General features: G+C 40.1%; 1 protein-coding gene across 1 annotated transcript in view; it reads left to right on the forward strand.

The window, feature by feature from the left end:
- The window catches only part of dnah9 (dynein, axonemal, heavy chain 9), a 585,611-nt gene that overhangs the window by 428,562 nt on the left and 132,903 nt on the right, over positions 1 to 24,146 (forward strand). Inside the window, exon 59 of the mRNA XM_063074264.1 lies at positions 2,985 to 3,107. Coding sequence (XP_062930334.1) covers positions 2,985 to 3,107 — 123 coding nt within the window. The remainder of the gene's footprint in view (positions 1 to 2,984; positions 3,108 to 24,146) is intronic.

Genomic DNA, 24,146 nt, shown 5'->3' on the forward strand with positions numbered 1-24,146 from the left:
GGATTGAAGGGGGGGGGGTGGGGGTGGGGGGGTGGGAACCAAACTGAAGAGATGGAAGAATGGGTAGTTAGCTCACAAATAGAGAAAGCTTGGAGACAGTGCGAGAGGGAGGATAGGCAGGTGATATAAACATAGAAAACATACAGCATAATACAAGCCCTTCGGCCCACAAAGCTGTGCCGAACATGTCCCTACCTTAGAACTATCTAGGCTTTACCCATAGCCCTCTATTTTTCTAAGCTCCATGTAGCCATCTCAGGATTCTGTGAAAAGACCCTATTGTTTCTGCCTCCACCACCGCCGCCAGCAGCCCATTCCACGCATAGAGAAGGGATGCGCTCGGACTGATGGTTTGAGATGTGTTTATTTTAATTCAAGGAGTATCATGAACAAAATAGATGAGCTTAGAGCATGGATCAGTACTTGGAGTTATGATGTTGTGGCCATTACAGAGACTTGAATGGCTCAGGGGCAGGAATGGCTACTTAGAGTGCTGGGCTTTAGATGTTTCAGCAAGGATAGGGAGGGAGGTAAAAGAGGTGGGGGCATGGCACTATTGATCAGAGATAGTGTCACGGCTGCAGAAAAGGAAGTGAGTTTCTGCGGGTGGAAATTAGAAACAGGAAGGGGTCAATAACTCTACTGGATGTTTTTTATAGACCACCCAATAGTAACAGGGACATTGAGGAGCAGATAGGGAGATAGAGTCTGGAATGGTGCAATAAAAACAAGGTTGTTGTAATGGGATATTTTAATTTCCGCAATATTGATTGGCATCTCCCTAGAGCAATGGGTTTAGATGGGGTGGAGTTTGTTAGGTGTGTTCAGGAAGGTTTTCTGACACAATATGTAGATAAGCCTACAAGAGGAGAGGCTGTACTTGACCTGGTATTCAGAAAAGAACCTGGTCAGGTATCAGGTCTCTCAGTGGGAGAGCATTTTGGAGATAGTGATGACAATTCTATCTCCTTTACCATAGCATTGGAGGGGGATAGGAGCAGGCAAGTCAGGAATACGTTTAATTGGAGTAAGGGGAAATATGAAACTATCAGGCAGGAACTTGGAAGCATAAATTGGGAGCAGACGTTCTCGGGAAATGCATGGCAGAAATGTGGCAAATGTGGATATTTGCGTGGCGTTCTGCATAGGTATGTTCCAATGATGGAAAGGACGGTAGGGCACAGGAACTGTGGTGCACAAAGGCTGCAGAAAATCTTGTCAAGAAGAAAAGACAAGCTTACGAAAGGTTCAATAAACTAGGTAATGATAGAGATCTAGAAGATTATAAGGCTAGCAGGAAGGAGCTTAAGAATGAAATCAGGAGAGCCAGAAGGGGCCATGAGAAGGCCTTGGCGGACAGGATTCAGTAAAACTCCAAGGCATTCTACGAGTATGTGAACAGCAAGAGGATAAGACGTGAGAGAATAGGACCAATCAAGGGAGTAGAGATAGCCCAGGAAATTATAGACCAGTGAGTCTTACTTCAGTAGTTGGTAAGTTGATGGAAAATATCCTGAGAGGCAGGATTTATGAACATTTGGAGAGGCATAATATGATTAGGAATAGTCAGCATGACTTTTTCAAAACCAGGTCATGCCTTACAAGCATGAATGAATTTTTTGAGGATGTGACTAAACACATTGATAAAGATAGATCAGTAGATGTATATGGATTTCAGCAAGACATTTGATAAAGTACCCCATGCAAAGCTTATTGAGAAAGTAAAGAGCCTGGGATCCAAGGGGATTTCGCTTTATGGATCCAAAATTGGCTTGCCCATGGAAGGCAAAGAGTGGTTGTAGACGGATCATATTCTGCATGGAAGTCGGTTACCAGCGGTGTGCCTCAGGGATCTGTTCTGGGACGCCTTCTCTTCATGATTTTTATATATGACCTGGATGAGGAAGTGGAGGGATGGGTTAGTAAATTTGCTGATGACACAGATGTTGGGGGTGTTGTGGATAGTGTGGAGGGCTGTCAGAGGTTACAGCGGGACATTGATAGTATACAAAACTTGGCTGAGAAGTAGCAGATGGAGTTCAGACCAGATAAGGTGAAGTAGTTCATTTTAATAGGTCAAATATGATGGCAGAATATAGTATTAATTGTAAGTCTCTTGGTAGCGTGGAGGATCAGAGGGATCTTGGGGGCCGAGTCCATATGACACACAAAGCTGCTGTGCAGGCTGACTGTGTGGTTAAGAAGGCATATAGTGTATTGGCTTTCATCAACCATGGGATTGAGTTTAAGAGCCGAGAGGTAATGTTACAGCTATATAGGACCCTGGTTAGACCCCACTTGGAGTACTGTGCACAGTTCTGGTCACCTCACTACAGGAAGGATGTGGAAACTATAGAAAGGGTGCAGAGGAGATTTAGAAGGATGTTGCCTGGATTGCAGAGCATGCCTTATGAGAATAGGTTGAGTGAACTTGGACTTTTCTCCTTGGAGCGACATAGGATGAGAGTTGACCTGATAGAGGTGTATAAAATGATGAGAGGCATTGATCGTGCGGATGGCTTTTTCCCAGGGCTGAAATGGTTACGAGAGGGCACAGTTTTAAGATGCTTAGAAGTAGGTACAGAGGAGATGTCAGGGGTATGTTTTTTATGCAGAGTGGTGAATGTGTGGAATGGGCTGCCGGCGATGGTGGTGGGGGCAGATATAATAGGGTTTTTTAAGAGAATCTTGGATAGGTACATGGAGCTTAGAAAAATAGAGGGCTATGGGTAATCCTAGGTAATTTCTAAAGTAAGTTTATGTTTGGCACAGCAGTGTGGGCCGAAGGGTCTGTATTGTGCTGTAGGTTTTCTATGTTTCTATATCTTTCTAACTAAGTGTAAATCTATATGAATTTTTAGTGGAAGGGTTGCGTATTGGTCCGTTTTGATGTTTTTTTAATCAGATGATGGAATGAAATGAAATCATACCATTAATTCACTAGCCTGATACTTATTTGTATTTTTGTTCCCTTAATTTAACAGATACTTCTGACTAATAAAGAAATTAATCCAAAGGAGCTAGACTTCCTGCTTCGTTTTCCAGCCCAGCCTGGTGTATCTACCCCTGTGGATTTCCTTTCCAACCAGTCGTGGGGTGGCATTAAGGTATGAATTTCTGACCTTGTGTTACCTTCAAGAATAAAAAAAAAGTAACACTACTATGTATTTCACTGGCACTTACTTTGTCAAAAACTAAACCAAGTTCTGAAAGGGAGTATGATTTTCAAAAATTATAGGAGTCCAAGGTCACTGGCTATTCATTAATTTTTGCCACTTGACTTGTTTATACCACGCTGGTGCAGTGTTCAGAGAAATGGTTAATGGCAATAGCAGTTTTGGAGTCACATATTGACCAAAGGGCAGAATTTCATTGTTAAAGGGTGTTAGCAATCCATAGAGATTTCCACCGCAATCAAAGAGATTTTTTATTTTGTACAGGTACCAGCCAATAAAACTAGGCAGCAACGATTTTGGTTCCTGAATACTTTTAGGTGAATCTTATGGATTTTTAGGTGCTAATCATGAAAATTTTCATGACATTTCCCTATACTTGTGGTGAGTATACGTTTAATTCTCAAAGATGGAGCGTGTTCACTCTTATTGAGAAAGCCGATGAGCTTTGCTTTGGGTGCAAAATTGGCAACCAAGACAAAGCCTGAGCTCATATTTGTTAAGGAGCACTGTCAATTTTAGAGCTTGACTCAGAGGTACTTGGTAGTCAATGCTGTTCGATGTCCTGATGATACGGCGAGAACAGAAGATTCGTGACTGCTAATTCTGCCTGGCCATTATATCTGGTTTCTTTGCTAAAAACAAGAAACCCATTGAATACCGCAGTTTCCCTTCAGCCAGGAAACCTGTGCCGCGTGACGATAATCTTCCAGTACTGAAGCCGCCAGAGACATGGAGTCTAGAGGAGGCAGACAAGGATGCCATGGTGCACGAACCAAGAATGGAAAAATATACTGATACAGATTTTGAACCCTTTCTGGCAAGTGAGCCTCATCTGATAAACCAAATCTGAGTCAACCTACGTGGTCGGAGAATTGGATTTGTCAAAACTAAAAGCAGAATTAGTGGGTTGAAGACTGCAAGGATGGAATCTGCTGTCACCAGGCACAAAAATTTCCATGTAGGTGTTTGATATTTGAGTCAGATATTTTCCAGAGATTGCCAAGATTAAGGAAGGCATTTTTTGTTGGTCCACTAATCAAATAGGTTATCAATGACAGGCAATTTGAAGAACTTCTAATGGAACCAGAGAAAATTGCATGGAAGGCATTCAAGGATGTTGTTGAAAATTTTCTTAGCAACTACAGAGCACCTATCTATGTGCAGCTGGTCAACAACATGCTTCAAGTATACAAAGCCATGAAGTGCAACATGTCACGAAAGATTTATTTTCTGCAATCCTATTTAGACTTTTTCCCTGCAAATCTTAGGTTGTCAGTGAAGAGCATGATGAAAGGTTTCACCAGGACATTATGGTCATGGTATCAGGGCAACTGGAATCAATTAATGCTGGCTGATTAATTTTGGACACTTAAGCAAGAAGCCTCAGACACTGAGTACAAATGAAAATCATCAACCAAACATTTTTGGCTTATTTGAACTATTGCAAAGTGTCAGCAGCTTTATGCAATTAAATGCATTATATTCAAAAAAAAAGTTAATTTCCTGAAACTCCAAATTCCTACATGATGCAAGTAGTCTGAAGTTATATTTGTGTTCAGGTTCAAGTAGTCTATCAAAACCAAAACCAAAATTCCTGAGGAAGCAACACTTCTGGAAAAAAAATTTGCTATGCAGTATAATTCCAAACTTATTTGCCTTTCTTTAAATTCCAGGCTTACCATTCTGGAATTCAGAATCTCACCACTGGTTCATCAGTCTGGGCTTGTAGCTGCAAATGCAGTAACCTACCATTGTGCTGTCATTCCCCATTTCCATTTCAGGCCTTGGATAATATGTGATCCATCAGTCACTGTCCAATTTGCACAATTGCATAATGTGGCCTTGCTAATGTGTTATATCCCTTGCCTGCATTAGTTATTTACCAGACCAGTCTCAGGATGATTCATGAAACACATGGGCTCAGCATGTGGCTGCCAAATAGATCAGCAACAGTGACAAGGAAAAACCTCGGGCTTATCATGTGAAATTGGCCAGTATTCAACTAGGGTGTGAGCAGCAGAACTGCATTTGGTGCCAGTATGTTTACAAAATAGAAGAAGCTAATCAACCAGCAATCCAACACCTGATCATTATCCAACAATCCCCTGTCGCAAAATATGACCTCATAGATGTTGGTTGACCACAGATTCAGCCTGCTGGTGTTGTCTCTCATAATGACATAAATTGTCTGCACCTAATTGATAGGATCACGATAGAGGTCCTGTGGTGTCTGAGATCGGCAGAACGAATACCTTTCCTCCACTCCCTTGATAATGTACTTGGCATTTCCTTCTACTTAAATATTTATGCAGCTGCTATACAGTTTACTTTTATATGACAGCTCACATTGATCTGAGAAGTCAATGAATGTCATATATACGGGTGCACGTCCTGTAAGAGGACTTATTTACGGCAATATCACTGTTCACTTTCCAGTGAATGAGCAACCATCAGGAAATTGGTCTCGACATCTTGAGGTGTAATTCACCTTGGGGTATCTGATGCCTGCCCAGCATTAGATGTGGATCTAATAAATTCACCCAGTGAACAGCATTTAACAATAGAAACAGGCCACTAAAGATGTAACCTATGACTTCCAATTTCCACTAACAAAAAAAAAGATTAAATCACATAGTATGTCAAATGTTGTCTTATAAAAGTCCTAACTGGAATGTTAATGTTTTACCCACAGCTTATGCCAGACTCATTTTTTGCCACCACTTTCGACCATAAACCTCACTAACAATTATTGTAGTAACATCTCTGTTTTCTGAGTTCATTATCAGATATTGCAATGTCACTTGTAGTAGCCAAGAACCTCTCAATGAATGGGTGTTGTCGCAGTCTATCCATCACATGAAGGTGCTATATCCATGTCTCATATGCCCAATCCCACTCCCAGTTTTCCCTTATCTCATTGACAGCCCTTCTTGGTGCTGTACAGAGACTAGACAGTGTCCTTTGAGTTTGACAAGCTTTCTGTTAGCCTGTGCAGAAAAAAAACAAGGCAGCTACAAATACTGACCATCCTAAAACACACAAGTAAAGTGTATGCATATGATTCAAGGTGAAACAACTTTACCAAATTTTCCAATGACTTTCCTGTATTTTAGTGATCACAAGATTGCATGGTGTTTCCACGCACAACAGCGGTTACTGTACTAAAAATGAGTGCACTTTGATGATGAGATAGGATTCTTTTATATTTGAGAGTATGCTTGGTCAGGGATGTCTGAACAACTTATGCAATGTCTTAATGAAAGGTCTTGGCCCAAACTGTCAACTGTTTACTGTCTTCATAGATGCTGCCTGGCCTGCTGAGTTCGTCCAGCATTTTGTATGTGTTGCTTTGGATTTCCAGCATTTGCAGATTTTCTCATGTTTGTGGAACTTTTGTAATGTCATTGGGTTGGGTTCTTATTTTTTGAGTATAGTTTCATACTAGATTGACTCTCTGTGTGTGAATCAGAGAGATTTGTGGAATCATAGAATAGAGCCAGCCAATGTGATCGTTGTTCTTGCTTTGTGTTCCATACATATCTCTGATCTACACATTATACATTTCTAATATGAAGCTGATAAGAAGATGAATTGATGAGGAAAATAGCACATTATAAATCTGTGGATTTACCACAGAAAGCAAGAATTCTATTTGCCAAACCTTGATCTTGTAGTCAATTTTGTGCAAGCAAATTTAATATTTTGATGTTGAAAGCAGAATTATGTTGAAACCAAAATTACGCTGATGTGGAGATCTTTAAGAGCCAAGTTAGGATGGTGGGCAAAAATTTATTTCCCAAGTGGCAAGAAAATTATCAGGTTTTGTCTAGCTGTATAGATGTGTAGCCTTGACACTAATATATGAGCAACTGGCAGGTGTTTAGGTTCCTTGGAGACGTAGGGTTAGAATTGTACATCTGTTCACTGACATCACTGTCTCTTTATTGTACACAATGATGCCAACAGCTATTTATCTATGTCCAATCCATGATTTGCTGCTCTCTGAGTAGTTAGAAATTGGAAAAGCTGTCAGTCAACATAAGTATCAATGAGGGAAATTCATTTTTGTTTTGGAACATGCATCTTCTGCAGAAAAAGAGACCTACATTTTCCCTTAGCATTATGTCTCACATACATTTAAGAGCAATGAATTATATCGAGCTACACAGACTGATGTTAACATCACTTTGACTCTACTTCTCGTTGCAAGAGTAAAGCAGCCAGCATTATCAGAGACCTCATTAACCCAAGACATTCTCTCTTCTACTCTCTCCCATTGGGCATAAAATACAAAAACCTGAGAGCACGTGCCACCCGGGTCAAAGACAGAGTCCATCCCGCTGTTATCAAACTCTTTCTTTTCTTTTTAAATCTTTTTATTGAGTAAGTATACAAAAAAGGTAAGCCATATAAACATTAATACAATGTTAAAGTATAATAAAATTCCAAAAGATAACAATACCAAAAAAAAATACTACAAACAATGTAATTTAAGCATAAGAAACCAAAATAACATAATAGTATACTAGATTTTATATATATCAATGGAAAAAAAGAAAAAAAAACCCCCCAAAAAAAAAACCCACCGTGCAACTAACTAAAAGCAAAGCAAAGCAATGGGCTAACTTGAAACCAAACAGAGTTAAACTTAAAATCACGTCCTCAATCCCGACCTCCATTAAAACAGTGAAAAAAAAACAAGAAGGGTAAATATTACATTAAATGAAAATATCGAATAAAAGGTCCCCAAATCTGTTCAAATTTAAATGAAGAATCATGAAGGTTACTTCTAATTTTCTCCAGATTCAAACATAAAATCGTCTGAGAAAACCAAAAAAAGGTAGTTGGAGCATTAAGCTCTTTCCAATGTTGTAAAATACATCTTTTCGCCATTAAAGTAAGAAATGCAATCATTCTACGGGCTGAATATCAAACTCTTAAACAGACCTCCTAAACAATGATGGACTCTTGACCTCAAATATATCTTCTAATGATCTTGCACTTTATTTTTTACCTGCAGTACACTTTCTCTATAACATTCACACTTTATTCTGCATTGTTACTGGTTAACCTTATTCTGCTTAATGCACTGTGCAATGGTTTGATCTGTATGAACATTATGCAAGAAAAGATTTTCACGATATCTTGGTACATATGACAATAATAAACCTGTACCAACACTCATTCACGAGTCCTCATATAATAAAGCAGTCTACTTTACATGCACTAATATAAAGCCATTATTCTTGGACAGCTTCATTAAAAGCACGTTACATTCATCTCATGCAAGTGCCATCTCCAAAAAGAGAGTGCTTTCCTGCTCCTTTCTGCACCATTTCATCTTCAATAATGTTACCAGTGTTGACATCAACATCTGGTGGGAAGAGGTTAATCAGAAATTTCACTAGATCAATCAGGAAAAGAGACTGTGGATGCATAAGTAGGTCAGAGTGACCTCCACTAAACTTCCATTATCTGCAAAGCACATGTTGTTGGAGAGCCTCCAATGCTTTTCACTTGCCTGGATGATTTGTATTTCACAAACAGTCAAGAAGCTTATAACCACCCAGCAGAGAGTATTCTCCATCCACCAATATAAGCATTTACTGAGCTAGCACCACTACTTCATGATTGAGGTGAATGCCTTCTCCAAAAAAAAAACAACTCCCAAACTCTTGAGCTCACTCCAAATCCACTTGTTTCTACTGTCTAGAAGAATTTTTACATTCAGTTCTGATTGGCTGATTATAGGAAGGATGTGGTGCCTTTAGAGAGAGAGTGCAGAAGAGCTCTATCAGCATGCTGCCTGGATTGGAGGATATGTGCTGAGAAAACAGGTTGGACAAACCTGAGTTGTTTTCTCTGGAGCACCAGAGTCTGTAGGGAGACTTGAGACAGAAGTTTATAAAATTGGAGACAAAATGTCTAAAACTACATGGCATGCATTTAAGGTGATGGGGGTAAGTTCAAAGAAGGTGTGCTGAGCAATTTTATTTACACAGAGAGTGGTGGATGCCTGGGATGCACTGCTTGGATAGTAGCAGAGACAAATGCATTGAGGTATTTAAGAGGTTCTGAAACAGGTTCATGAATATGCAGACAGTGTAGGGCAAAAGACCTTGTGTAGGTAGAAAAAACAAGTTTGCCTAGGCAGTTAAAAAGTAGTTTAATTAGTTTGGAACAATATGTGGACTGAAAGCCCTGTTACTGTGCTTTAAGGTTCTATGCCCTATGATATTCGCAATAGACACATAGGAACACTCTTTCTGCAAGTTCCCCTCCTCATCTCAGGCCATGATGATTTGGAAACAAGTTACAGTTCTTCTCTTATCATTAGGTCAAAACTATAGCATGAATATCAAAAATGTCGATTTCTCCTTCCAGTAAATAAATTCGCGCCCCACCCCCTCACTCCCACCATCCTTTATTCCCCACTCTAACCTTTTACTTCCCCTGTGTTCTCTCCTGCTTCTCTTTCTCCTGTTGTCCACTCTCCTCACCTGTCAGATTCTTTCTTCTTCAGCCTGTGACCTTTCCCACTCACCTGGCTTCACATATCACCTTCCAGCAAGCTTCCTTCCCCTCCCCCCACCTTTCTATTCTGGCATCATTCCCCTTCCTTCTCAGTTCTGATGAAGGGTCTTGGCTGGAAACATTGACTATCTATTGAGTTCTATACAGTAGATACTGCCTGACCTGATGAGTTCCTCTAGCATTTTGTGTGTGTGTGTGTGTGTGTGTGTGTGTGTGTGTGTGTCTGTTCAAAAATAATGGCTCTGTGAGTGTGCACAAAATAGAAAGGGAAACTAAGAGTTTCTTTCCCAGTGGTGCCTACATCATGTGAGGAAGATCTGCAGCAAGATCCCACAAGTTTCAATGGCATGAATGATCAGTTATTGGTCTTTGATGGCATTTATCAAGGCTGGGACCTTGGCCAAGGTGCCAGTACTTTTTGATTAAGATCTGTTGAAATCAGTGACAACCAGAATATCAGCCAGACAGGGCCTTATTGCTAATTCTTCCTCCAGAATTTGCCATTGCTGTCAAAGAGCTTTCCCTTGGGTTTGGCTGAAATGTCACTTAAAATTGTTTCTAAGCTGCAGGGCCAATGCTTGGACAAATAAATTAGTTCACAGTACAAACCGTTGTAGGAAGAAAGGAGTCATTTTCAAGTTGAATGCATGAAAAATTATAAGATATTGCAAGCTGTTTTCAATGATCTTTAGTTCTTTTTAAAGTAAGAAGCTAGTACAGTATGTTTGAAGAGATGCTGATATATTTGCTATTGCTCTGTATCAATGAGACAACAAAAAGTGAGAGACCACTAAAATATTTCTTACAATGTGCTTCCCACTTCTTCAGACAGTTCAATGGCAACATTCAATTCAGCCATGAAATTTACTCCCTCCATCACTGGTGTACCATCTTTTCCCAAACACCTCATCGAGAAAGACAGGAACAAGTGATATGAGCACCAGCTGCAGGATTCTCTGCTAGTTGCAAACCACCCCGAGATGGAAATCTATCATGGCCCATCATTGTTGTTGTCTCTAGAAACAAAAGCTAAATATAGCCAATGACAAGAAGGGCAGCAGCTGTTCAAGAAATCAGCTCTCCACCACCTTTGGTAGTTAAGAATGTGCAACAGATGCAGGTCATATCTGCAGTGGCCACTTTCTGCAAAATGAATAACAAAAAGACAGACGTCAAATTAATGATATTGGATTAGGAACTGGTCTGAAGAAGTGATATTGAAAGCATATTGAATAATGGATTTCAAAAGGAAATTGGATCCGTAATTAAAATATTTGTAGTAAGTTAGGAGGAGCCGGTAAATAGAACCAATTGTCTTGTTCTTTCAAAGAGCCATCAGTGGTAAGAATGGGCTTTTTCTGCACTCTATGGAGGTATATTGTGAAATGCTGTCTTGAATTTTTAAATAGACAAAGGAGATAGTTACCTACTACCTCCCAATATTTTATTATCTTAACATAATGACCTGGGATCTTTTTTGTGGAATAAGAAATACTTCCGATTTAAGATGGCGCTACCAAAGGTGTGCAACCGCGTACTGGCAGTTCAAAAGGCAAGAAATTCAACTAAAAATATTTCTAATAGCACCTTTTCTGAAGTAAATTGTGGTAAACTATCACCGGAAACAATGGAGAACCAAGCGAATATGAGAAGTGAGCTGCCACTGCAAAATCAATGCAATTGGAGTAAGCGATTTAGAGAGGAGAAGTTCCTATGCTCTTCTAACTAACCCAGGTGCGAGGTTTGGATCGCTGTTAGCACCGAGTTGATCTGGAGAGATCGCGTATGACTTCAACTTGGGTGTGTATTGCTTCGTTGCATGGCTGAGGCCCAGTGCATTTCGCTGCACCGGGACCCAGGTCCTAATATGAGGTATGATCCGCTGGTTAGGCAACTTAAAGGCTGGTCCAGATAGACTGGAAAGGCAGGGTGCTGGGATCGGAGGTGAGAGTTGGGCCAATTTTGCTTGCTGTCCGGAGACGTTCACTTCTTTCTCTGTGGAGCTGAGGCTGTGAGGGTGAGACTGCCCTTGGCTTCTGTGCCGAGTGCCTGTAAGCTTCACGGAAATATGCCATGCTAATATGAAGGCCTGGTTTCACGACATATGTCGGTGATATAAATATGACTCTAATTCTGATTCTGAGTCTCATACTGAGGCTTTGGGTCTTCTCGGGTTGCTCCAGGGTTTTGGATCTAAGGACTCAATTTGGTTCGGAATGCTGTTGACTTCTTCTATTGTTTGCATAATTTGTGTTTTTTTTCTCTCTACACATTAGAGGTTGGTCATTTTTTAATTGGGTTCTTTCGGGTTTCTTGCTTTGTGGCTGCCTGTAAGCAAACAAATCTCAAGGAGGTATAATTTATACATTCTTTGAGGTTATTCACTTTGGGAGCAAGAACAGGAAGGCAGATTATTATCTGAACGGTGTGGAGTTAGGTAAGGGAGAAATACAAAGAGATCTAGGAGTACTTGTTCATCAGTCTCTGAAGGAGAATGAGCAAGTGCAGCAGGCAGTGAAGAAGGTAATGGAATGTTAGCCTTTATTACAAAGGGAATTGTGTACAAGAGCAAGGAAATGCTGTTGCATTTGTACAGGGCCCTGGTGAGACCACACCTGGAGTATTGTGTGCAGTTTTGGTCTCCAGGGTTAAGGAAGGACATCCTGGCTGTGGAAGAGGTGCAGCATAGGCTCACTAGGTTAATTCCTGGGATGTCCGGACTGTCTTACGCAGAGAGGTTAGAGAGACTGGGCTTGTTCACGCTGGAATTAAGGAGATTGAGGGGGGATCTGATTGAGACATATAGGATTATTAAGGGATTGGACAAGATAGAGACAGGAAATATGTTCCAGATGCTGAGAGAGTCCAGTACCAGAAGGCATGGTTTAAGAATAAGGGGTAGCTCATTTAGGACAGAGTTGAGGAGGAACTTCTTCGCCCAGAGAGTTGTGGAGGTGTGGAACGCGCTGCCTCGGAAGGCAGTGGAGGCCAATTCTCTGGATGCTTTCAAGAAGGAGCTAGATAGGTATCTTATGGATAGGAGAATCAAGGGTTATGGGGACAAGGCAGGAACCGGGTATTGATAGTAGATGATCAGCCATGATCTCAGAATGGCGGTGCAGGCTCGAAGGGCCGAATGGTCTACTTCTGCACCTATTGTCTATTGTCTATTAAATGTACTTTGAACTTTGAACCAAATGTGCTAACAAAATGTTTTTTTCTTCAAGATAATTCAGAAATACCAGAACAAAACACAGATCAAAACATCCTTAAACATTCAGAGCTAGTTGTTACTGAATTAGTTGCAATATAATTGGAACAATATTTTGTGCATATACAGTAAGTCCAAGTGAACTCAATGACACAGTTGTAAATAGTAAACGCAACCTCCTTTTCTAGAGACCTAGACTATGTAATCTAATTATTCTCACACAGTGATTATTGCTGTTTGCTTTGGGCTAGTGCAGGGCATATGTTATTTATTTTAAACATCAGAAAAATTATTAGCATGACCAGAAGGACACTTTATGAGATGTTAATGACTTATTATTTTAATTATCTTTTCTGTTTGTCAAATACTGCATTGTAGTAATAAAATGTCATTTTTGAGCAGCATCATTGTAAAGGCAGTAATTAGTTACTCTTTCTTCTCAGTATCAAAGGTCAGAGTATATAAGACCAACCCCGCTTTGTTCCTTATCTCATCCACACATTTATAATATATTGTATAACCATATACACTCAGACCCCACTTAGCACTGAGGATGCGCTCCTGGGAGGTGGAGTTCTATGTAAATCAGCACTATGTGGGGTCGTTATAACATTATGTAAATTGAGATGTGTACCTGGTTTTAAAAGAATCAAACCCAAGGTGTACTATATTATTTTATAACCGTAACTCGTGGAGTAACAAACACACAAATAGGCTGTAACCTGTACATCGATGGAGCAGCAACACATTGCAGCAACAGTGGAGGGAAGCAGGTGGGGGCTGCATCATAGAGGAGGGACCAGGCTGTGGGTTTTCCTCTAACTTTGGCTTCTTCTTCAATTTGGTGGCAGATTTCACTGCCTTTTCTTAAGTTCCCTCTCATGAAGCAATTCTTGGTAGCAGGAAATTATGTCAAGAACACCTCTCTTTGCCTTATTGCTTCGCTCCCAGTCAGGGTCATTATCGATGAACTAGTCCATGATTTGTGTGATCATGCGATGCTAGTGCTGAGGAATTTTGTGGTTAACTGGTCCTTCGCAGCCTTGAACCCAGCTGCATGTTTCTCTTTTTGGGGGGATGAAAGTATGGGAAGGTATTCTTTTCAAAATAGGCCCGTTTCATCTACATTGAAGACAAGCTCAGGAGGGTAATTATCCTTTTCGACTGTGGCCTTCAGTGTTGCAGGCAAATCCTGGGCTGCCTTGCTATCTGCACTAGCTGGTTTACCAGAGATAAGTACCCTATGGATGTTACTGTGCTGTTTAACTCTATCAAACCAATTTCTGTTGGCTGTGAATGTTAGCATTGTATCTTCTTCTTCTTGAATATGATTGTGAAGCTCCTTGCATTTTACAATATTATTAGCTGGCTTAGGGGCATGTTTCCACCCATATATTTACAGTATTTTCCATTGTTGCAAGCAAATGGCTCCTTGAATTAGTCACTTTTGTTATCGATAACTCTGAGGTTGTCGTTGCAGAAGTTTTACCTTGTTGGAATTTTTATAGTTGTTCTGATCATCGATGTAGCCAATTTCAAAGCGGCGCGTACATCAACCTGACGCTTACCAGCTTCCAGTTTCACATCCATGCTGATGCTTTTCCAAGAGATCTTAGATGTACTCTCCTCACTGGAAGTTGCAGGGTGTTTTCCAGATATTATGGGTGAAAAAAAATGGAATAAATTGGTGAGCGAGCAAGAATGTTTACACACGCAGGAGAGGCTGCGTGAACTAATACATGATTGGCTGTGAGTGGCTCACAGCATTTGTAAAGTGCTTTCACTGGCTGATTGAATGTTTACTGTAATAACGGCCACTCTTGAGAAGTTTTAAGTATTGCATAGAATTAATTTTTGTCATTTAAGAAAATTTCAATGAAGAATAACTGTAATGAATCAGCGCTATGCATGGTAGTGTTATGCGGGGTCTGAGCGTAGTTAATAAATTACATTTCATAGCCTGCTTTAACAGACATTAGTGAAATGCCTATACTCTAATCAGTGGTTTTGTTGTGCAGATACAAAAAAACTCAAACTTTATGATGCAAATCTAAAAACTAGAAATATTTTCCTATGCATTGACCTTGATTGACTGCACTAAAGAAGCTGAAATCTAATTATGTAGGATATAGCGATTTTCTGCAAAATGATTTGAACTCTCAACTTCTGGTTTGTTACTTCACCTCTATAACTGTTATGTCATTACAGTTAAGTATTTTTAAGAAAGTAATAAGGTGTGCAAAAAGGATTTTTTTTTGCCTTGGAAATTATATGTAAGTTACCAGTCTTTTTAATAAATATATTATGAAGGAAAGGTAGGAAAGGCGAATATGGGTCAATTAAAGGGAAATTCAGACAAAGTTGTGATGGATGATTAAAAATTATGAAATTCTGAAATCAGTACGTTATATCCTTTCCTTAGATGAAAGGAGAAGAAAATAGAATCAGCACAACTCTACATCAAAATAATTAGAGTGTGCACTTTTCAAGTACCTTTAATGTTGTAAAACCTCCCAAGCGTTCCTACAGGGGTCCCCAACCGTTTTTTGTGCCATAGACCCATACCATTAACTGAGGGGTCCACGTACTGCAGGTTAGGAACCCCTGTCTTAGGAGCTTTCTTTACATAATTTTTTTCTCCCAAATGCGGGGACATAGTTGAGTAAGTAACCATAATTTAGTCAAAAAGATCAGAAGAGCCTTTAAGAGAGATTGTGAACTTCAAAGATTTAGGGAGTGCATTTGATGACTTTGGAATCATTAAAATTGAGGAAAATAAAGGAACATATGTTGTCAGGCATCTTCATAGGCATTGTGAAGTTCGGGGGATGAATGGTGGTGAGTTTGATCAAAGATCAGTAAAGTAGGCATGAACAAGCTTTACAAGTTCCAGTGTTTTGTCAAAATTGAGTTTATTATCATATGCAGAAGTAAATGTATGCAGAGGTGCAATGAAAACCTTCCTTTCAGCTCTGATACTTCACCTAATTTTTCCTCTCCTCACCTTAAACGAATGTCCTCTGGTATTGACCATTGCTGTCACTGTGTACCTCTCATAACCCTGTACACCTCTATCGTGCCACCTCTCAATCCTCCTTCACTCCAAAAGACAAAAGCACTAGCTTTCTCAAGCTTTCCCCATAAGACATATTCTCCAATCCAAGCAGCATCTTGGTAAATCTCCTAAAGCTTTCATCTGTATCGTATAATGAGGTGACCAGAACAAAGCAGAATACTCCAAGTGTGATCTAACAGGACTTTTATAGTTGGACCATTACTTCATGGCTTTTGAACTCACTTCTCCAGCTAATGACCAACACACCATAGGCTGAATGAAAGTATTGAGAAGTTAATAACTAAGCTTTCTAAATTTATTTGTTTTTCAGAGATACTTTTTAAATTATACATAAAGCAAAACTGAATTTTATTGTAGGGAAATATAGGAAAATACACCCATTGAGCACAATGGCCTCTAATAATCTGTGAACCTCATAAGGTCGACACATAGTTACGGAATCACAGCTCATAAACAACCCTCATAATTTTGTACACCTTACCAGATTTGTTCCACATTTTCTGTTCTTTCTGCAACTGCTTTTAAACGCTCTTCAACCAACCCCATAAAACCAGGGTTGGTTGCTGTGCACAAAGATGATGATAGACTGAGGAATGTGCTGTGACATAATATTCCAGCAATAGTAGAATACATTTCTGCTTCCACTATTGGTACAAAAGACATTATCGACATCCAGTTTTGCACTGCGAGTTCAGTTCTGAATCTAATACATTTAACATTAAGGTTGTGCTATCTCACACACAGCGTGAACTTGAGGCTTTCTGTAGAATTACTACAGGATGTCTTTCTTATTAATCTACCCATATGTTCATAGATGAATGTTATTTGTGCAGGTGGATTGTTGAGATGTTAGGCATATACTTTTGTCCTTTCTTGGTTCTCACAGTACTGGCACACATACAGTCTGGCTATGTGTCCAGCTCAGTCAATGGTGGAGGTTTCAGTGTCCAATCTTGATGTCAAGACACTGAATCCTCCACTCAATCCCTCCCACCTTCAAGCTTGTTGTAAACACTATACCCATACTAATGCTACTCTCTGTATTTATCTAGTGCTGGTGATTAGAGAGCAGAATAATTCATGCTTCTCTGAAAAGATAAATGGAAAATGCTGTTGAGCAACAGACTATGCATTGTGAATACAAAATTATTTTTGACTATGAATGTGAGAAGAGGCAGTTGATAGTTTCATCCAACATCAATCTGCTCCTGAAACTAGCATATCATGAGGCATCTATAGTAACATATACTGATTCCACAGATTGGTTACTCACCAGTCTAGCAGTTGAATTCACATTCCAGTCAGCTTAAGGTAAAAGAACCCTCAGGGGCAAGTGATCATAATATGATAGAATTCATCCTGAGATTTGAGAAGGAGAAGCTAAAGTCAGATGTATCAGTATTACAGTGGAGTAAAGGGATTACAGAGACATGAGAGAGGAGTTGACCAGAATTGATTGGAAAAAAAAAAATTGGCAGGATGACAGCAGAGCAGCAGTGGCTGGAATTTCTGGAAGCAAGTCTGTAGTCACAGGATATATGCTTCCCAAAGTAGTCAAAGGAAAGATGACACAATCGTGGCTAACAAGAGAAGTCAAAGCCAACATAAAAGGCAAAGAAAGGGCATACACTAGAGCAAAAATTAGTGAGAAGTTAGAGGATTGGGAGTTTAAAAAAAAATCAACAGAAGTCAACTAATAAAGTCATTAAGACCGTAAAGGTGGAATACAAACGTAAGCTAGCCAAGAATATTAAAGATGATTCCAAAAGTTTCTTCAGATAAATAAAGTGGCAAAAGTGGATATGGAAAACAGTGCTGGAGTAGTAGTAATAGGGGACAACAAAATGGCAGACGAACTGAATAAGTATTTTACATCAGTCTTCACTGTGGAGGACACTAGCAGTATGGTGGAAGTTCCAGGTGTTGGGGGCATGAAGTATGTGAAGTTACCATAAGTAGAGAGAAGGTTCTTGGGAAACGGAAAGGTCGGAAGGTAGATAAGTCACATGAACCAGATGGTGTGCTCCACAGACTTCTGAAAGAGGTGGCTGAAGAGATGGTGGAGTCATTAGTAATGATCTTTCAAGAATCACTGGAATCTGGAATGGTTCCAGAAGACTGGAAAATTGTAAATGACACTCCACTCTTCAAGAAGGGAGCAAGGCACATGAAAGGAAACTATTGGCCTGTTAGTCTGACCTCAGTGGTTGGGAAGATGTTGGAGATGGTTATTAAGGATGATGTCTCAGGGTACTTGGAGACTCGTGATAAAATAGGCCGTAGTCAGCATGGTTTCCTCAAGGGAAAATCGTGACTGACAAATTCATTGGAATTCTTTGAAAAAATGCCAAGCAGGATGTACAAAGGAGAATTGATTGATGTTGTGTACTTGGATTTTCAGAAGGACAAAGTGCCACACTTAAAGTTGCTTAACAAGCTACGAGCCCATGGTATTACAGGAAAGATTCTAGCATGGATAAATCAATGGCTGATTGGCAGGAGGCAAAGAGTGGGAGTAAAGTGAGCCTTTTCTGGCTGGCAGCTGGTGACTCGTGGTCTTCCACATGGATTTGTGTTGGGACAGATTCTTTTTACATTATATGTCAATGATGTGGATGATGGAATTGAAGGCTTTGTTGATAACTTTGCCGATGATATGAAGCTAGGTGGATGGACAGGTAGTTTTGAGGAAATAGTGAAGCTACAGAAGGACTTAGATAGATTAGGATAATGGGTAAAGAACTGCCAGATGGAATACAGTATTGTGAAGTGCATGGTCATTCACTTAGTTTAAAGAAATGAAAGAGTTGACTATTTTCTAAATGGAGAGAAAAAAAACAGAGGTGCAAAGGGATACTGTTAGGGGTCTAGATGGTTTAGAGTTTGTAAAATGTGTTCAGGAAAGTTTTCTAAATCAATATATAGAGGGACCAACTAGAGGGGATGCAATATTGGATCTCCTGTTAGGAAACGAGTTAGGACAAGTGACGGAAGTCTGTGTAGGGGAGCACTTTGGTTCCAGTGATCATAACACCATTAGTTTCAATTTGATCATGGACAAGGATTGATCTGGTCCTAGGGTTGAGGTTCTGAACTAGAAGAAGGCCAAATTTGAAGAAATGAGAAAGGATCTAAAAGCGTGGATTGGGACAGGTTGTTCTCTGGCAAAGATGTAATTGGTAGGTGGGAAGCCTTCAAAGGGGAAATTTTGAGAGTGCAGAGTTTGTATGTTCCTGTCAGGATTAAAGGCAAATTGAATAGGAATAAAGAACCTTGGTTCTCAAGAGGTATTGCAACTCTGATAAAGAAGAAGAGGGAGTTGTATGAAATGTATAGGAAACAGGGAGTAAATCAGGTGCTTGAGGAGTATAAGAAGTGCAAGAAAATACTTAAGAAAGTAATCAGGAGGGCTAAAAGAAGACATGAGGTTGCCTTGGCAGTCAAAGTGAAGGATAATCCAAAGAGCTTTTACAGGTATATTAAGAGCAAAAGGATTGTAAGGGATAAAATTGGTCCTCTTGAAGATCAGAGTGGTCGGCTATGTGCGGAACCAAAGGAAAAGGGGAAGATCTTAAACAGGTTTTTTGCGTCTGTATTTACTAAGGAAACTGGCATGAAGTCTATGGAATTGAGGGAATCAAGTAGTAAGATCATGGAAACTGTACAGATTGAAAAGGAGGAGGTGCTTGCTGTCTTGAGGAAAATTAAAGTGGATAAATCCCCGGGACCTGACAGAGTGTTCCCTCAGACCTTGAAGGAGACCAGTGTTGAAATTGCGGGGGCCCTGGCAGAAATATTTAAAATGTCGCTGCCTACGGGTGAGGTGCCGGAGGATTGGAGAGTGGCTCGTGTTGTTCCGTTGTTTAAAAAAGGATCGAAAAGTAATCCGTGAAATTATAGGCCGGTGAGTTTAACGTCGGTAGTAGGTAAGTTATTGGAGGGAGTACTAAGAGACAGAATCTACAAGCATTTGGATAGACAGGGACTTATTAGGGAGAGTCAACATGGCTTTGTGCGTGGTAGGTCATGATTGACCAATCTATTGAAGTTTTTCGAGGAGGTTACCAGGAAAGTGGATGAAGGGAAGGCAGTGGATATTGTCTACATGGATTTCAGTAAGGCCTTTAACAAGGTCACCCATGGGAGGTTAGTTAGGAAATTCAGTCGCTAGGTATACATGGAGAGGTGGTAAATTGGATTAGACATTGGCTCAATGGAAGAAGCCAAAGAGTGGTGGTAGAGAATTGCTTCTCTGAATGGAGGCCTGTGACTAGTGGTGTGCCACAGGGATCAGTGCTGGGTCCATTGTTATCTGTCATCTATATCAATGATCTGGATGATAATGTGGTAAATTGGATCAGCAAATTTGCTGATGATACAAAGATTGGAGGTGTAGTAGACAGTGAGGAAGGTTTTCAGAGCCTGCAGAGGGACTTGGACCAGCTGGAAAAATGGGCTGAAAAATGGCAGATGGAGTTGAATACAGACTAGTGTGAGGTATTGCATGTTGGAAGGACAAACCAAGGTAGAACATACTGGGTTAATGGTAAGGCACTGAGGAGTGCAGTAGAACAGAGGGATCTGGGAATACAGATACAAAATTCCCTAAAAGTGGCGTCACAAGTAGATAGGGTCGTAAAGAGAGCTTTTGGTACATTGGCCTTTATTAATCAAAGTATTGAGTATAAGAGCTGGAATGTTATGATGAGGTTGTATAAGGCATTGGTGAGGCCAAATCTGGAGTATTGTGTTCAGTTTTGGTCACCAAATTACAGGAAGGATATAAATAAGGTTGAAAGAGTGCAGAGAAGGTTTACAAGGATGTTGCCAGGACTTGAGAAACTCAGTTACAGAGAAAGGTTGAATAGGTTAGGACTTTATTCCCTGCAGTGTAGAAGAATGAGGGGAGATTTGATAGAGGTATATAAAATTATGACAGGTATAGATAGAGTGAATGCAAGCAGACTTTTTCCACTGAGGCAAGGGGAGAAAAATACCAGAGGACATGGGTTAAGGGTGAGGGGGGAAAAGTTTAAAGGGAACATTAGGGGGGTTTCTTCACACAGAGAGTGGTGGGAATATGGAATGAGCTGCCAGATGAGGTGGTAAATGCGGGTTCTTTTTTACCATTTAAGAATAAATTGGACAGATACATGGATGGGAGGTGTATGGAGGGATATGGTCCGTGTGCAGGTCAGTGGGACTAGGCAGAAAATGGTTCGGCACAGCCAAGAAGGGCCAAAAGGCCTGTTTCTGTGCTGTAGTGGGACTTGAGAATCATTGCTCAGGATTCCCTAAAGGTTAATTTGCATGTTGAGTTTGTGGTGAGGAAGGCAAATGCAATGTTAGCATTTATTTCTAGACTATAAAAGCAAGGGTGTAATATTGAAACTTTATAAACCACTGGTGAGGTTTCACTTGGAGTATTGTGAGCAGGTTTGGGCCCCTGATCTTTGAAGGAACATTCTGAAACTGGTGATGGTTCAAAGGAGGTTCATGAAAATGATTGCAGGATTGAATGGCTTGTCATATGAAGAGTGTGTGATGGCTCTGGACCTGTATTCCCTGGAATTCAGAAGAATGAGGGAGACCTCATTGAAACCTATCAAATGGTGAAAGGCCTTGATAGAGTGGATGTGGAGAGAATGTTTCCTATGATGGGAGAGTCTAAGACCAGAGGACACAGCCTCAGAATAGAGGGGTGTCCTTTTGGAACTGAGATGAGGAGGAATTTCTTTAGCCAGAGAGTGGTGAATCTGTGGAGTTCTTGTAGATGCCAAGTCTATATGTATATTTAAGGCAGTGGTTGATAGATTCTTGATTGATCAGGACTTGAAGAGATGCGAGGAGAAGGCAAAAGATTGGGGCTGAGAGGAAATTTGGATCACCCATGATGAAATGGTGGAGCAGACTTGATGGGCCTAATGGCCTAATTCTGCTCTTGTATCTTAAGGTCTTATGGTATGAGGAAGAATTGTATAATATCCTGCCTAAGCAATGAATGAAAAATTGAATAATTAATGGACGACATTGGTTTGGCCACTGCTAGATTTTTGTGCCCACTCTTGGAAATTATGCCCAGTTTATCCAAAGAAAGATGTTAAAGTTTTGAATAAGGTGCAGAAGCTCTTTACTCAAATTATTCCAGAAATCATGGACTGCAAAAACTGGGTTCAGAACAAAGTAGGATGCACCACTAACAGACAAAGATACTTCAAACATGTAGATAAACCAAGTAAGGACTGTCATCATTCTCTTTATCATCAGAGGATCAGACAATATGACCATAGATGCCTTAACAAAATTTTATGGGACTTTAGTGAAGCTGCACCTCAGTATTGTGTACAATTTTGGTCAATTTTGATATAGTTGCTGTAGAAAGAATGCAGTGAAGGTTCATTAAGCTGGTTCTTTGGATGGCATATCTGTCATATAATCAGAGATTGAATTAGCTGTGCCTCGGTTCACTAGATTTCAGATGAGTTAGAGGTGATCTTGTTAATGCATGCAAAATCCTTGGAGAGAGAACCAATAAAAATGCAAATATTGGAAGTCATCTACGAACACAGAAAATACAGGAAATGCTCAACTGTTCAGGCTGCATTGTGGGAAGTGAAACAGCAGAAGAAACTTTGAATTCCCTACTCCTGAGAGCTGTGGATGTTTAGTCTTTGATTGCATTCAGAGCTGAAGTCAATTGATTCCTCAGTATTTAAAATCAAAGGAAAGGTGGATAGTGCAGGAAAATGGAGTTTGAGGTGGAATAGCAGACTTAAACATGTTGCAAGGTGGAATAGTCTATTCCTGCTCCTATTTTGAAGGTTTCAAAGGTTTTTTATGAGGGTGATTAGTAGAAGTGACTTGAGGAAAAATCTTTTTTTTATGCAGTGAGTGGTTAGGGTCTGGAATACATTGATAAGGGTAGAGGCAGTTTCAGATGTTCAGAAGGGAGCCGGGTAAGTACCTGAAAAGAAAGAGGTCAGTAGATTGGGGCTGGGCCAGATTGTTCTTACATAAAGCCAGTCCAATCTCAATAGTCCAGATGCATGGTTCTTTAATGATGGATGCTTCCTTTTTTGAGGCAATACCTTTTGAAAATGTCTATGATACTGGGGAGGCTAGCACCCATGATGAATCGGGCTAAGTTTGCAGCTTTCTGCAGATTTGTTTTGATCCTGTGCAGTAGCCCCTCCATACTAGCAGCAACTAGTTAGAATGTTCTCCGTGGTACATCTGTAGAAATTTGCTGGAGTTTTTGGAGACATACCAAATCTCCTCAAACTCCTTATAAAATATATCCACTGTCATGTCTTTTTTGTAATTGCATCGATATGTTGAGCCCAGGAGAGATCTTCAGAGATATTGACACCCAGGAACTTAAAACTTTTCACTCTTTCCACTATTGATCTCTCTTTGAGTACTGATGAGTATTCCCTCAACTTCCCATTCCTGAAGTCCACAATCAATCCCTTAGTCTTACTAGTGTTGACTGCAAGTTCGTTGTTCTGGTCACAATATAGCATACTTACCTACCCTAATTCTTAAATATTTGGAATGTGGGAGGAAACCAGAGCACTCAGAGTAAACCCATGTGGACATGGGGAGAATATGCAAACTCCTTACAGACAGCAGAGGGAACTGAAAGCATTGCATTAAACACTATGCTACTTACACTCTAAGTAATATAACAACCATTATATCTACAAACGTAAATTAGTAATGAATCTGAGACGAGACTGTTTGTGTGTGTGTGTGTGTGTGTATGTGTGTGTGTGTGTGTGTGTGTGTGTGTGTGTGTGTATATGTGCATGCGCATACACTTCAGATTAGATTAGATTAGGTTATATGGACACTCAGTCCTCATGTGTTGTCATTTAGAAATGCATGCATTAAAAAATGATACAACGTTCCTCCAGAATGATATCACAAGAAAACACAGGACAAACCAAGACTAAAACTGACAAAACCACATAATTATAACATATAGTTACAACAGTGGAAAGCAATACCATAATTTGATAAAGACCAGATCATGGGCATGGTACTGCGGCTTCACCAAACTAGCAAGAATTCTGCAGCCCTCCTCCCCTTCATTCTGAGAAGCAGTACGTGGCCGAAAGCCTCTTGATGGGCTGACATTGAGGAACAT

This window comes from Mobula hypostoma, chromosome 22, assembly GCF_963921235.1.
Source record: "Mobula hypostoma chromosome 22, sMobHyp1.1, whole genome shotgun sequence".
Classification (NCBI taxonomy): Eukaryota; Metazoa; Chordata; class Chondrichthyes; order Myliobatiformes; family Myliobatidae; genus Mobula; species Mobula hypostoma.